General features: G+C 44.1%; 1 protein-coding gene across 7 annotated transcripts in view; it reads right to left on the bottom strand.

Annotated features, from left to right (window-relative positions):
- Window positions 1-9,853: 9,853 nt before the first annotated feature.
- The window catches only part of PCTP (phosphatidylcholine transfer protein), a 40,931-nt gene continuing 38,026 nt past the window's right edge, over window positions 9,854-12,758 (bottom strand). For 6 of the 7 annotated variants that reach the window (XM_001500249.6, XM_023652824.2, XM_070226358.1 and 3 more), the window contains 2 exons: window positions 12,447-12,514; window positions 9,854-11,110 (listed from right to left, as the gene is read on the bottom strand). In XM_001500249.6, the coding sequence (XP_001500299.3) occupies window positions 11,045-11,110; window positions 12,447-12,514 (134 nt within the window). In that variant the 3' untranslated portion in view covers window positions 9,854-11,044. The remainder of the gene's footprint in view (window positions 11,111-12,446; window positions 12,515-12,758) is intronic. The other variant, XM_023652823.2, reaches the window with a different exon arrangement.

Here is a 12,758-nt window from a genome sequence, read left to right as displayed (position 1 = left end):
GACCACGCTGAGGTAGCGTCCCACATGCCACAACTAGAAGAACCCACAACGAAGAATACACAACTATGTACCAGGGGGCTTTGGGGAGAAAAAGGGAAAAATAAAAAATCTTTAAAAACAAAAGGGACTGGCAATAATATGAAATCTATGCATGATTTCTATGGCGTAGAAATCTATGTTCTTTGGGTGCACAAAGGAACCAGGGGATTTGGGTCCCAGGATCTCCCAAGAGGGAATTAATGGGGACTTGAGTTAGTCCCAGAGAACTTCTAGGCCACTCTTGACTCCAAAGCCTTGACTTCCTTCAGGGAACTAGAATAAATATGAAACCCAGATATGCCTATCTCTGTTATCGGGGACCACGAGACCTCAAGAAGGTCTAACAGCTGATAAATGGAGACACCAAAGGCTTCCCTCTCTTCCATGAAGTAACTCCAATTACAGATTTTCACTGCGTGAGACTTGGACCTTAGAAAGTTTGCAGTGATGCCTTACAGTATGGTCAGGTGAACTGTGAATGGAGCAGGAGTTAACTTGACGCATGCAAACTGAGGTGAGAGAAGAGAGAGCTCCAGAGATGCTGGAGGTCAGGTCATGCTCAGTGTCCTTGGGACTGTACTTGTCTCCATCTTCTTTATGGAAATGGCTGTACCAACAAGTTGCATTCAGTAGGTGGAGCCTAGAGTTAGACTGGTGGACACTGACCAGTCTAACAGGCCAGATGGGCACGCTCTCCAAAGTCTTATTCTAAACAAGAAGACCCAGGTAAGTAAGTGTGTCCCTGAAGCTAGACACTGCAAAATCTGGACTAGTGAACTAAACAAGGAAACTGGTTGCACTAAGGAGAGGGCATCAAGTCTGTGGCTCTATTCTGTTGGCTGAGTGAGTGTAGGGAAAGAAGATAGCACAAGGGAGCTGCTACCCAAACTTGCTCAATCCTTCATGGTAATTAATACTGCCACTGGATCTTAGACCTAGTTAGTAGTGAGCAGTGTGGAAGCCACACAGTTATCAGAGGTCATTGAGTCTTGGGTCTGAGCATCCCAAAATCCCAGCCTGGAATGCGAGTCATGCTGCATCACCCATCTCCATCAGGAATAGCTCAGGGAGCTGAGCCTGCAGCTGGAGAGCATCAGCAGAAGCAGCTGTGACCAGCTCGGGACTCAGAAGCTTGAAAGTGAGGCTAGGGCTAATGCAGCATTGAAAGAGTGTCTCTCTTAACATGTCCACAGCAGTTACCATAGAGGAGCTCTCTTGATAATGCCTGGACTGGAATCCACTAAGGATAACGCTTTCTACCACCGAGAAGTAATACAGATATTGACATGCAGAAACGGAAGGCAGGGGAGACCGGGAGCTGTCCTCTTGCCTGTAGCAAAAGGCCTCCGGTCACTTCTTTCTTAAGTTTCTAACTTATATCTTTACCTACAAGTTTTGCTTCCTCAGGGAATAAAAAATATCTGATGATGAGAAGACAAAGAGAAGGAAAGAAATATCCATGGAGGAAGCTTTAGGTCCACGTTGATGTAAGCACTTCTCAATCTCTATTCATTAGTCATTTGGGAAAAAAACGTTTTAAAGGATGAATCTAGTTGCCTCTTCTTAGAAAATTTAACTTTGGGCATAAGACATCACGTTAATGATAAGGACAATATAGTCCATGTGGAGTGACAGTGGAGGTCAATGTTAAAATTTATCAGCAAAGTAGAATAAATATTTATAGTTCTAAAGTAAAAACTCAGACAGAGGATCGTAGCTACTTATAGGATAAAAATTAAATTCTACCTCTTTTGGACCAACTCAGCAACTGACTTTTAAAAACTTCAGTAACTGAACATTCTATCTCCCAAATGACAAGGATATTTTATCCATTAGAATGTGAACTCCAGGAGGGCAGGGAATTTTGTCTGTTTTATATGCTGCTGTCCTTCTAATGCAAAGAACATAGTGTTCACACTCAATAAATATTTTGAATAAATTAATGAATTCAGGGCTTATGAGAGAAACCAGTTTGAAAGCGTTACATCTGCTTGTCTACAGCTTTACACCCGTTTCAGTGTTTCAACAAGCGCTCAGCTGTTCCCATGACGTCATCATCAACTTCCTTTCCTTCCATACGATCAATCACGGAGAGTCTGGGTTTACTGAAAAGAAAGCTGTCTGATTCTGATTTAGTTCTGCTCTGATTCTTAAAGAATCCAATGGGAAAACACAAAGATGAGAGCGAGGCCACAAAAACTCCTGAGAATATTTCAGAATGCACAGAATGAGGGCTTGGGGACAGTCGTGGAAGAACACAATTCCCCTCACAGCCTCTGCTCTTGATCACAAAGAGCAGAATGGAAGGATACATTGCTTTCCTTTGGGACTTGAATTCTGTTACTTCAGTTCCTTTTCACTCTCTTTCTCAAAAACCCTATCATACCCATGTTCCTTGTTAATACCCCTATTGAAATGTTTCCATTGACAAAGGATGCCGTTGTGCCCCTTCCCACAAAAGAATAATCATGCCTGTGGCTTCTTTCACACTTGGATCAGGGTACATTGTTCAGTCACCTTTGTCCAAGAAGGAAGGGGCACAGTCAAGGTGCTGATTCTGCCAGACTCAGTCACACATCCTGAAATGTTTTCCAACATTTGGAATTTGACAAGATCCCAAGCACATTTGGCTGTGGTCGCCCTTTCTCCCTTAATTGCTGAGCCCAAACAGAAAATACAATCCATTTGCTTCAGAGTCATTTTCCCAAAACGCTTCCAAATTTTCCTTGGTGAGAGCTATTTGACGTCTTTGTCTTCACGGGCCTAACACCTTCCGTCTCACGTTCTATTTCTTGGAACCAGGAAGCAGACAGAGCCAAGAGTAACAGGACTCAGTTTCAAACACAAGACACAATCTGTAAGATCAGGTGCTGGAGTGGAGGGTCGGGAGTCTCACTCCCAGAATTACAACTGCAATACATCTGAGGAGGGAGTTAGGGCAGTCTCCAGGACAAATGTGTCCTTAGGAGGCCAGAGAACACACTTAACTGAGGAGAGATTTCTCTCCACCCCAGTACAACAGCAACTGGCGGCTAACATCTCACCAGAGTTCCACGGTGAGAAAGATGGAGGCAGAGATTCCACTAACTACTGCTGTTTGGTGGTTGGTCATATCGTGAACGCTGGACTTGAAACACAAGATGGCTCACAAGATCCACCTAAGACCTTTTAATAAGACCCCAAATCTCAAAGTGAGACAAAAATGGGTCAGAGTCCTACTTCCTAACTTATATGGTACTTTCTAGTGTTGTGAATTGGGGAAATCTCTGAACTTATGTTTTTCCATTGTAAATAAAGACAATAAAACCTTCCTGGTATATTCATTGTGAGACTTAGGAGAGATTATGAAGCTTAGCATGATGCCTAGCATTGGGAAAGCACTCAATTAATGACAGTTATTCAGACCGTTAATGTTATTTTTTGTAACAGCTTTATTGAGAGAAAATTCACATAGCATGTAATTTACTCAATGGCTTTAATATATTCACAGAGTTGTGTAACCATCACCATAATCAATTTTAGAATATTTTATCACTCCAAAAAGAAACGCTATACCCATTAGCAGTCATTGCTCATTACCCCTCAATCCTAGGCAACTGCTAATCTACTCTTTATCTCTATGGATTTCCCTATTATGGACATTTCATAGAAATGGAATGATGACAATACATGGTCTTTTGTGCCTGACTCCTTGTTTTCAAGGTTCATCTATGTTGTAGCATATATCGGTACTTCGTTTCTTTTTATTGTTGAATAATATTCCATTATATGGATATACTATATTTTATTTACTCATTCAGCAGTTATGGGAAATTTTGGCTATTATGAATATTGCTGCTATGAACATTCATGTACAAATTTGTGTGTGGGCCTATGTTTTCATATCTCTTGGGTATATACCTGGGGGTAGTATTTCTGGGTCATATGTTAACTCTATGTTAAACCTTTTGAGGAACTGCCAGATGTTTTCCAAAGTGACTGAGCCATTTTACATTCCCTTCAGCACTGTATGAGGACTCCAACTTCTCTACATCCTCGTCAACACTTGTTACTGTCTATCTTTTTCATTATAGCCATTCTAGTGGGTATGAAGTCATATCTCATTGTGGTTTTGATTTGAATTTCCCTGATGGCTACTGATGTTGAATATCTAATATGTGTTTCTTGGCCACTTGAGTAGCTTCTTTAGAGAAATGTCTATTCAGATCCTTTTTCATTTTTTAATTGAGTTTTTGTCTTTTGATTATTGAGTTGTAGATATTCTTTATATATTTGAGACACAAGCCCCTTATCAAAGATATGATTTGAAAACATTTTCTCCCATTCTTTGGGTTGTCTTTTCACTGTCCTGATGGTGACCTCTGAAGCAAAATAGTTATTAATTTTGATGAAGTCCAATTTATCTATTTTTTCTTTTGTCGCTCATGCTTTTGATGTCATATCTAAGAAATCATTGTCAAATCCAATATCATGAAGATGTTCCCCTATGTTTTCTTCTAAGCATCTATAGTTTTAACTCTTACATTTAGGTCTGTGATCCATTTTGCGTTAATTTTTGTATATGGTGTGAGGTAGGAGTCGAACTTCATTCTTTTGCACATGAATATTCAGTTGTCCCAGCACAATTTGCTGAAAAGATTATACTTTGCCCATTGAATTTTTTGGCACCCCCTGTGGAAAATCAGTTGATCATAAATGAGAAGGTTCATTTCTGACTCTCACTTCTAATCCATTGATCTGTATGTTTATCCTCATGCCAGTATCACACTGTCTTGATTAATGTAGATTTGTAGTAAGTTTTAGAATCATAAACTGAATCTTCCAAATTTTTTCTTCTTCATCAAGATTGTTTTTCTATATACAAGATCACGTCATCTGCAAATAGAGATGGTTTTCCTTCTTCCTTTCCAATCTGGATGCCTTTTATTTCTTTTTCTTGCCTGATTGCCCTGGCCAGAACCTCCAGTATAATTTTTGAATAGAAGTGGCAAGAGCTGACAACTTGTCTTCTTCTTGATCTTCCGGGGAAAGCTTTCAGTCTTTCATTTCAAGAATGATGCTAGCTGTGGGCTGTTTGTGGATGCTCTTTATTGGGTCAAGGAAGTTCCTTTCCATTCCTAATTTGTTGAATGTTTTTATCATGAAAGGGTGTTATTGTTATTATACAAAAATGCAGCTGTTCTCTTTTTTTCCCTTTTTTCCTCTCTTCTTTCCCTTTTTTGATTTCTTTCCAGAGCCTGGTAGGACACCAGGATGACATCAGGAAAGAGGAAGCCACGGGCTGCTGTGCATCCATTCCCTGAAGTGCCCTCTGGGCATCTGCCACCTCCTCCCTCCTATCTGCACTCCTGACCTCGTGGTACCCTTGTTGTTCTGGCACAAGCGGCATCCCTCCCGCTTTGATCTGTTTTGCTGGCCTACTGTCTCCTTGTTCTGGGTCCTCAGCTTCTTGTCACTCTTCTTTAGGGTTCACATCCCCTTTTCCACCTCTTCCCAGGTGTCCTAGACTGCCTTGGCAGCTACTGGTGTTTGGAAAGCTAAAGGCTGTTTTCCACGCAGTAGAGTTTCCTTTTCAGTCCTGTACCCAGTTTGAGTCCACAAATATTCATGAGAGTTTTTTCATGCTTTTTTTTTTGGTGAAGAAGATTGGCCTTAAGATAACATCTATTGCCAATCTTCCTCTTTCTTTTTTTTTTCTCCCCAAAGCCCCAGTATATAGTTGCATGTCCTAGTTGTAAGCCTTTCTAGTTCTTCTATGTGGGATGTGACCACATCATGGCTTGGTGAGTGGTGTGTAGGTCCATGCCCAGGATTCAAACTGGTGAACCCCAGGCTGCTGAAGCAGAGTGCATGAACTTAACCACTATGCCACCAGGCTGGCCCCACTGACGCCTTTTTAATGCCAGGCATTGTGCTTGTTCAATCCTGATAATACTCACAATAACCCCACGATGTTGTTCTAAGTTTGGTTCCATTTTACAGAAGAGAAAACAGAGGCTCCATGTGGCTAATTTCTTTGAGATTACATACATAGTAAGTGGCAGAGCCAGAATTTGATTACAGATCTGTGTGTTTGGAACAAAAGAGAGGGACATGCATACCATCCTAATTGCTAAGACAGAACTCAGGGCATCCGTTGATATGTTGTTAGAGCCAGGAAGAGCTAGGAAAGTAGCGCGTCTCATTTCACACACAAGGCTTCTGTTGCTGTGGGCTTTGCCAACTAATCCAGCCCTATCCTCCAAAAACACATGCTCACCCGCCCAGCACTTGTTGAACCACATCATGCTATCTCTGTTGCTGTGCTTTTACATATGCTGGTATCTCTGCCTCAGAAAACTGTCTCTGCTACTCAACTACCAACTTCTCGATGCCTGGCCAACTCCTACTCCTACTTCAAGACCCAATTCAGAAGTCACTTACCCTGGGAAGTCTTTCTGACCCACTCTGGGCTTTCCTCCATCTTATCCCATACGTACCTGTGTCATAGTACTCACCACATTTATGTTCTCCTCCCTCTCCCCCAAAACCAATTACCAATAAAGCATGAGTGTTTTCAAGGTAAGGGCCAAGGTTAGGTCTACCCTGTCTCCCAGCTCTCAGGATACTTCCTGGCCCGATGTTTCTTGAATAACTAATTGAATCTTTAGGATGAGCTCCTATAGACACAAGCCTTCTCGGGTAGCAGATTTATACCCCCTCTCTACCCAAATAGATTAACAGCTGGGACAATTTCTTGTTCCCTTCCATTGTGGAGAATCTGAATCATAAACCAAGGGGCTCAAACTTGTGAAATTTGAACTTCAAAAAGTAAAACCACCTTTCCACTCTGCATAGCACATCTCGCAGTCCTGGTGTGTCACGTAGTGACTTGAACACTCACTTGCATAACAAGCTGCCTACTTGTTGTTCCGTTATCGTATCTTATGAAATGGAGCACCTGCTGTGTATCCAACCAGACATACACAAAAAATACATATAATGGATTAGCAACATAAGTAATTTTTCTTAAGTCTTCCCATTTTTTGGCTCCAAACTCTGAGAACCTAAGCAAACAATGTGTTTCTGTCTTCTCAAGCAAAGCAATCTTCTTCCTTGTAGTTGGGGAGGATCCTAGGAAAAGACACTTTGGGGAAAGTCGACCTGCTTACGTGTTTTGCGCCTTTCCTTTTTCTCTCCAACAACTGGCTCCTGAAATGGTTCTGCTCTGATGGGTGGCATGACGCCATCACATTGGAGGTATGTTGTACCCCAGCAAGGCCCGGGACAGATGGAGGGGGTGTGCTTGGATGTTCCCTGCCCCCCTTTTACTCCTGTTGAACTTCAGAGGCTGACGCTCCACTTTGGAAACTGGATTTGGGTGATAGTTACTCGGCATGCTGCCCGATGGGGGCGAGGATTCAGAGTGACAAGGCTTAAAGCACCTTGGCTAGGACCCCCAGGACAATGTTGCAGGGACTGTGAGAGAGGTGGAGGACCATGGGGAAAAATGGGCAGCTATCCAGAATTAATAAATCTGATCAGTTCACTCCTCAGCCTAAAATACTAAGCTTGTTGGTGTTCTGGGTTTAAAGCCCAAACTCCTTGCCATGGCTCCCAGGCTCTCCCATGGCCTGACTAGCTACCTCTTCAGCCATGTCTGAGATGCCCCTCCTTCACTCGCATTGCTCCAGCCATACTGGCCTTTGGTAGTTGCTGTTTTACACTTTCTTCAACTGTGACTGGCTCTCCTGCCTGAGGGCTTTTGTGCAAATGTTTCCTTCCGTGTGGAACGGTTTTCTTCCCCAGCCATCACCCAGCCAACTCCAACATGTGCTCCCTTGACCCCTCAGACTTCGTTAGAGCCCCAGTTCTACAGCCTCTACTACCCTTTACTTGTCCTTTCTCAAAACTCATCACCCTTTCAACAGCTTGTCCACTGTATCTTCTTCACCAGAACATAAGCTCCTTGAGGGCAGGCACCAAGCCTTCTCTTTCATCCAGGAACCACCATGTTGATCCCCTTGCTGGATGGACTCCAGACTCTTGAGAAATGTCTGCTAGGCGAATACATGTCTCAAGCCCTTTAAAGATAATTCTCTGAGCCGACTGGGTGGTACTACCAGAAACACGAGAACCGAATGGGCTCTTCCTGCTTGTCTCTCCCAAATCCAGCTGGGAAGCAGGAGGTGTGAAGGGCAGGCATTAGAGATGGGGATTCTGGGTGAGGAATCTCAGCCAGGGAGCCGGGCCAGGACTCTCACTGTGAAATAGGAACATTTTCAAGGAAGTGACCCTGGGCTGGAACACCTCAGTTCCAAGGTGGTCATTAACTTTGAATTGTTATGCGGGGTGAATAATTCGCCTGTGGAAAAAATTGAGCACTGACAGTCTTGCTACTTTTGTCATTAAAATCCTGAAATCCTGACTAATCTCAGCTGGACTCAGTTCAGACTGTGCCATTTCCATAACATTAAAATATAACCCGCAGCCACACTAGCGAGGCCACCCCTTAACAAAGAAGGGACCTTAATACTTTCAAGGAAGGATCAGTGGGAACTGGAGGAGTCCAGAACCCCCAAAAATGAGGACTTGGGAAATAATTTGGCTTGAATTCAATTATTCAATAATTATTACATTATTCTTTAAGGTACTCAAATTAACCCTCTATATCTAGATGGGTTTAGCCTCTGGGCGTGTCAGCGGGTCCATCTTCTGTAAATCACTCAGTCACTCATTTTAGTGCCTACTACCTGCCACCCTGATGGGCAGTAAGCAAAGGGAAATCACTGTTTCTATCCACAAAGATGTTAGTGTCTATTCGGAGAGACAGACGTGGCAAAAAGAAGCAAAACAAAGTACTAGAGGAATGACAAGATATCTACAACTTTCAAATTCCAAATGCTACCTCCGGCCCCTGCAGAAGGGCCAGCACTGAGGAATCAGCGCGGCCTCGACAGCATGAGCTCTCTATTTTTGCACCTCTGGCATCTAAGTCGGCTCCGTGGCTCTTGGTTTCACACAGAGCCTCCTATTTCAATGCTATGTAGGACCAACTGTCTTCTCCAAATGAGCAAGTGGAAATGTCAGAGTCATAACTCTACTAATCATAGCAAACTATGGGACTTTTTTTCCTAACTGCCTTACTAGAAACTCAGTGTGCTTAGTATTCTCAGAGTTGTTAGCAAATTATCAAACACTGTCTAAAGATCTGGTTTGCATGACACTATTTCATGTTGATTCTCTGCTCAAAGACTCTAATGTTAGTGCTTTTCTTCAATGACCCTCTATGTAAAATTTCAGATTGATCTCCGTAACATGGGGAATTTAGGTTTAGTTTATCTAAAATTAAATTCCAGCTACATAATGACATTTCAAGGATAAATTTATGAGGCGTTTGCTTATTTGCATAATTCTATCGATGTGACCACGAGAGTGGGGCAGGGATGGGCACATGGGTTAGAGGGAATCATGGGATGGTGCGGCATCTACTGGAGAGGAATGCCGTCTTCTTTTTCTTTCTTTCTTTTTGATTGGCATGAGCCGGGGAAGACGCAGGCCTACCTTTTGCTGTTAGCAGCAACCCTGCCACCAACACAACCCAACAACAAAGATAACTTGAAGAAAAAGAGAGCTGAATTCTAACGTCAGTTTGAGCACCTATATCAACCCCTACCTGAGGCCACTCTATACCTGGCCTTGCATGGAAGTGAGCCCCAAATTCTTTTTATATTCAAGTCCATGAGTTAGGTTGGATGTGACTTGTAAACCAAAGAGACTGATTCGTTCTCACAAAAGGAACAAGGTAGGAGGGAAGCAGCACACAAGACAAGCATAAGTCATTCTGTATTTATTTGCTATTCAACACACTTTCCTTTGCAGAGAGAAGAAACACAGTCTGAGGTATCCCATTAACAAATCCCCTGCTTCTGTCTTTATATCCTGAATTCCTATGCCCATTAATCAAGGTTGGGTACCATCACACAGGTGATTAAAATTGTTCCCTGAGATCATCAAGGCTGTGGCTTTGGCCACAGAATATCTTGCCCTGCAAAAATCCAGGAGAAAACAGAGGAAACTAGAATTCTTTTGGTGGTAGAAGAGGTAGACAACTTAGGTAGAATTCCTGAGAAAAAGGTGCAGTCAACCAAGCCACGAATTAATATTTCCCTGGCTGTGAACTATTGTCCCTTCCCCATCTCCAAACATTCTAGAAGGCAAACTCATCTTACTGCATATAGACACTTCATCACAATGCTGTGCTCAAAGCATCCTGGCTTTGGATAACTGCCTGAGCCATCTTGATGCCTCAGTTTCCAGTCAAAGGCAGAGTTGGTAGGGTATGCACAGCCCTTCCCCAGCCTTTCCCTGTCATATGGGAAAGAGAAAAACCCAGAAGTGGATGATGAGAAAAAATGGTGATCACATTATGTGCTCTGTCAGGCCTGCAATGTTTTCAAGATGGTTTGGTATCAAAACAGCTAGTGAGCCTCCAGGAGCAGGAGGGGGAGAGACTCGCTGCATTATCACCTCAAGCCCGGCCAATCAAGTCCCCAAAGCAAACGGGCAGCAGCACGTGTCCTCCAGCCTGGGTGCACTGAGAGGCGACTGAAGCGAATGCAACTTCCAGCGGCCCCTCCTGGGCTGCAAGAAATCACAGTCTTGGAGGAGCCAGCTGGCCAGGCTCAGTCATTCTTATGTTTTGTTGTCCTTCCTCCACCCACCCATCCCCCTAAAATGACACAATGGAATGACTGTGTTCCTTATTGAGGACCTTCCTTTTTAAAAATAAACACACAAAGCTTTCCCTAATCTGACCCATATTCCATAGTGGAAGAAGGTCGTGGGCCCGGGGTGGGGAGAGTAGGAAAGGAAGCAGGCGGGGGAGCCAGGCGTCGGGCAAACACGTTCAGAGACGACGTGCAGGAGAGTGTGCAGGCAGAGAGGCGAAAGGAAGGCTGAGCATCCGTGGGCTGTGGCACTTCGGAGACGTCATTCCACGGCACGAGGTTCCCAATCCTCTTCCTTAGGATCTCCCAGGGTAGGTCTGACAGGCTTTTGCCAGGTCATTCAAGAACTCAGGCACTCCATTCTGCAAAGCAAAGGACACTGTCACTCCTCTGTCCTCACAGCAATCACTCCTGATTCTGGGGCATGTGGCAAAAGGTAAACAGAGATGGCTCTGGGAATAACAGACAGTAGGGCCTCTGACCAGATTCCAGCTGAACATTGCCACAGATAATGGCGAAAGCTAAGACCCAGGGTGTGGGGGAGACTACCCGATAGGGGCCACAGTTACAAGACACTGCCTTATATTTTGGCTTTTGCTAGTGAAAAGCTAAGACATTTCTGAGACACTGTTTCTTGAAAAGAAAAAGAAAACACAGGAGATGGGGTAGGGCTGGGTTGTTTGACTCTTCCAAGAAATAGGAGAAAGGACATGCTTTGCAGAATTAGAACATGGTAAGGACTTGGGGACAAGAGATAGTCTACACTATTATTTAGCTAGTGTTGAGCATTGAGCAAGACTCTCCCCAAACATTGTCTTAGTTACTCCTATTCCATGGGGTAGGTAATAAGAACCACCATTTATTTTTTTTTCTTTTTGGTGAGGAAGATTCTCTCTGAGCAAACATCCTTTGCCAACCTTCTTCTTTTTTGGCTTGAGAAAGATTAGCCCTGAGCTAACATTTGTGCCCATCTTCCATACTTCCCAGGCCGCCAAAGTGGAGCACATGGAACTTTAACCACTTGACCACGGGGCCGGCCCCTCCACCTCCATTTTTAAAAGGGAAAAGATCGATGGCTTCCCTAGCCTACACAGACAGTCAGTGGCAGGGCCAACATTCAAAATCACATTTGTTTGACTCAAACCTTAGGATCTTTTCCTCTCCCGGGGAAGCTGTTGAGCCCTCCAGCCAGTAAGTAGGACGCTTACAAAGCAGGCTGAATGGTCCCCATGAAGCCAGGCTCCTAGGCTGTCTCTAGTGATCTGGGTGACCACTGTGGTTCTCTCTCCTTCCAGAAAAATGGAACAACAATAACAAAACTGGAGGCTGCCCCAGGCTTGGCCACGTCTGGTGGTCTCTTGAGCCAGGTCGGCCTGTCTTACTCCCCTCAAAGCCGATACAGGATCCAGGGGTACCGTTGTTCCTACAAGGAGCAAGCTATTGTCCTGACGTTCCACTGAGTGACCCTGGCGGGCGCCAGCAGGCAGGGACTGGCATTCCAGCTAATGATTCTTTGTCTTTTGTCCCAGCCTCTGTCCTGGGAGTTGGCAACCCCAGTTCTAACCGTAGTCACTCAACCAAGCCACCTCATAAAAGAGCCTCATTAGGCCTGAGACAGCGAGTCTCTAGCCTGACAGCCCCACGGGCTGAGTCAACATTTGTCACACGCACGTCCCCTCCCACCTCTGGGGATCTCACCTTGGCAGCCCAGTTAATGAGCCAGGTTGGAATCTGGCCACCCGGGTTATCGAAGTAATACATGAAAACTAGAGGGGAAAAGAAAGGACAATTCAGAAGGAAGAAAAAAGAGAAGGACACAGCAATGAGCCCCGCGAAGCTTCCTCCTTCATATTCAGGCCCAGAAAGTAAGGACGGAGGGAACACGTGATTCAGGCGAGTCCTCTCCCCTGCCTTGTCCTACGGGATATTTCTATATAAACATTTTTGAAAACACAGCCACAGGCACATCTTGCTGCGATTTATTAAACACCTGGCAAGTGCTAGACACTA

Source organism: Equus caballus, chromosome 11 (assembly GCF_041296265.1).
Source record: "Equus caballus isolate H_3958 breed thoroughbred chromosome 11, TB-T2T, whole genome shotgun sequence".
Lineage (NCBI taxonomy): Eukaryota > Metazoa > Chordata > Mammalia > Perissodactyla > Equidae > Equus > Equus caballus.
This window is presented reverse-complemented; position numbering and strand designations above follow the sequence as displayed.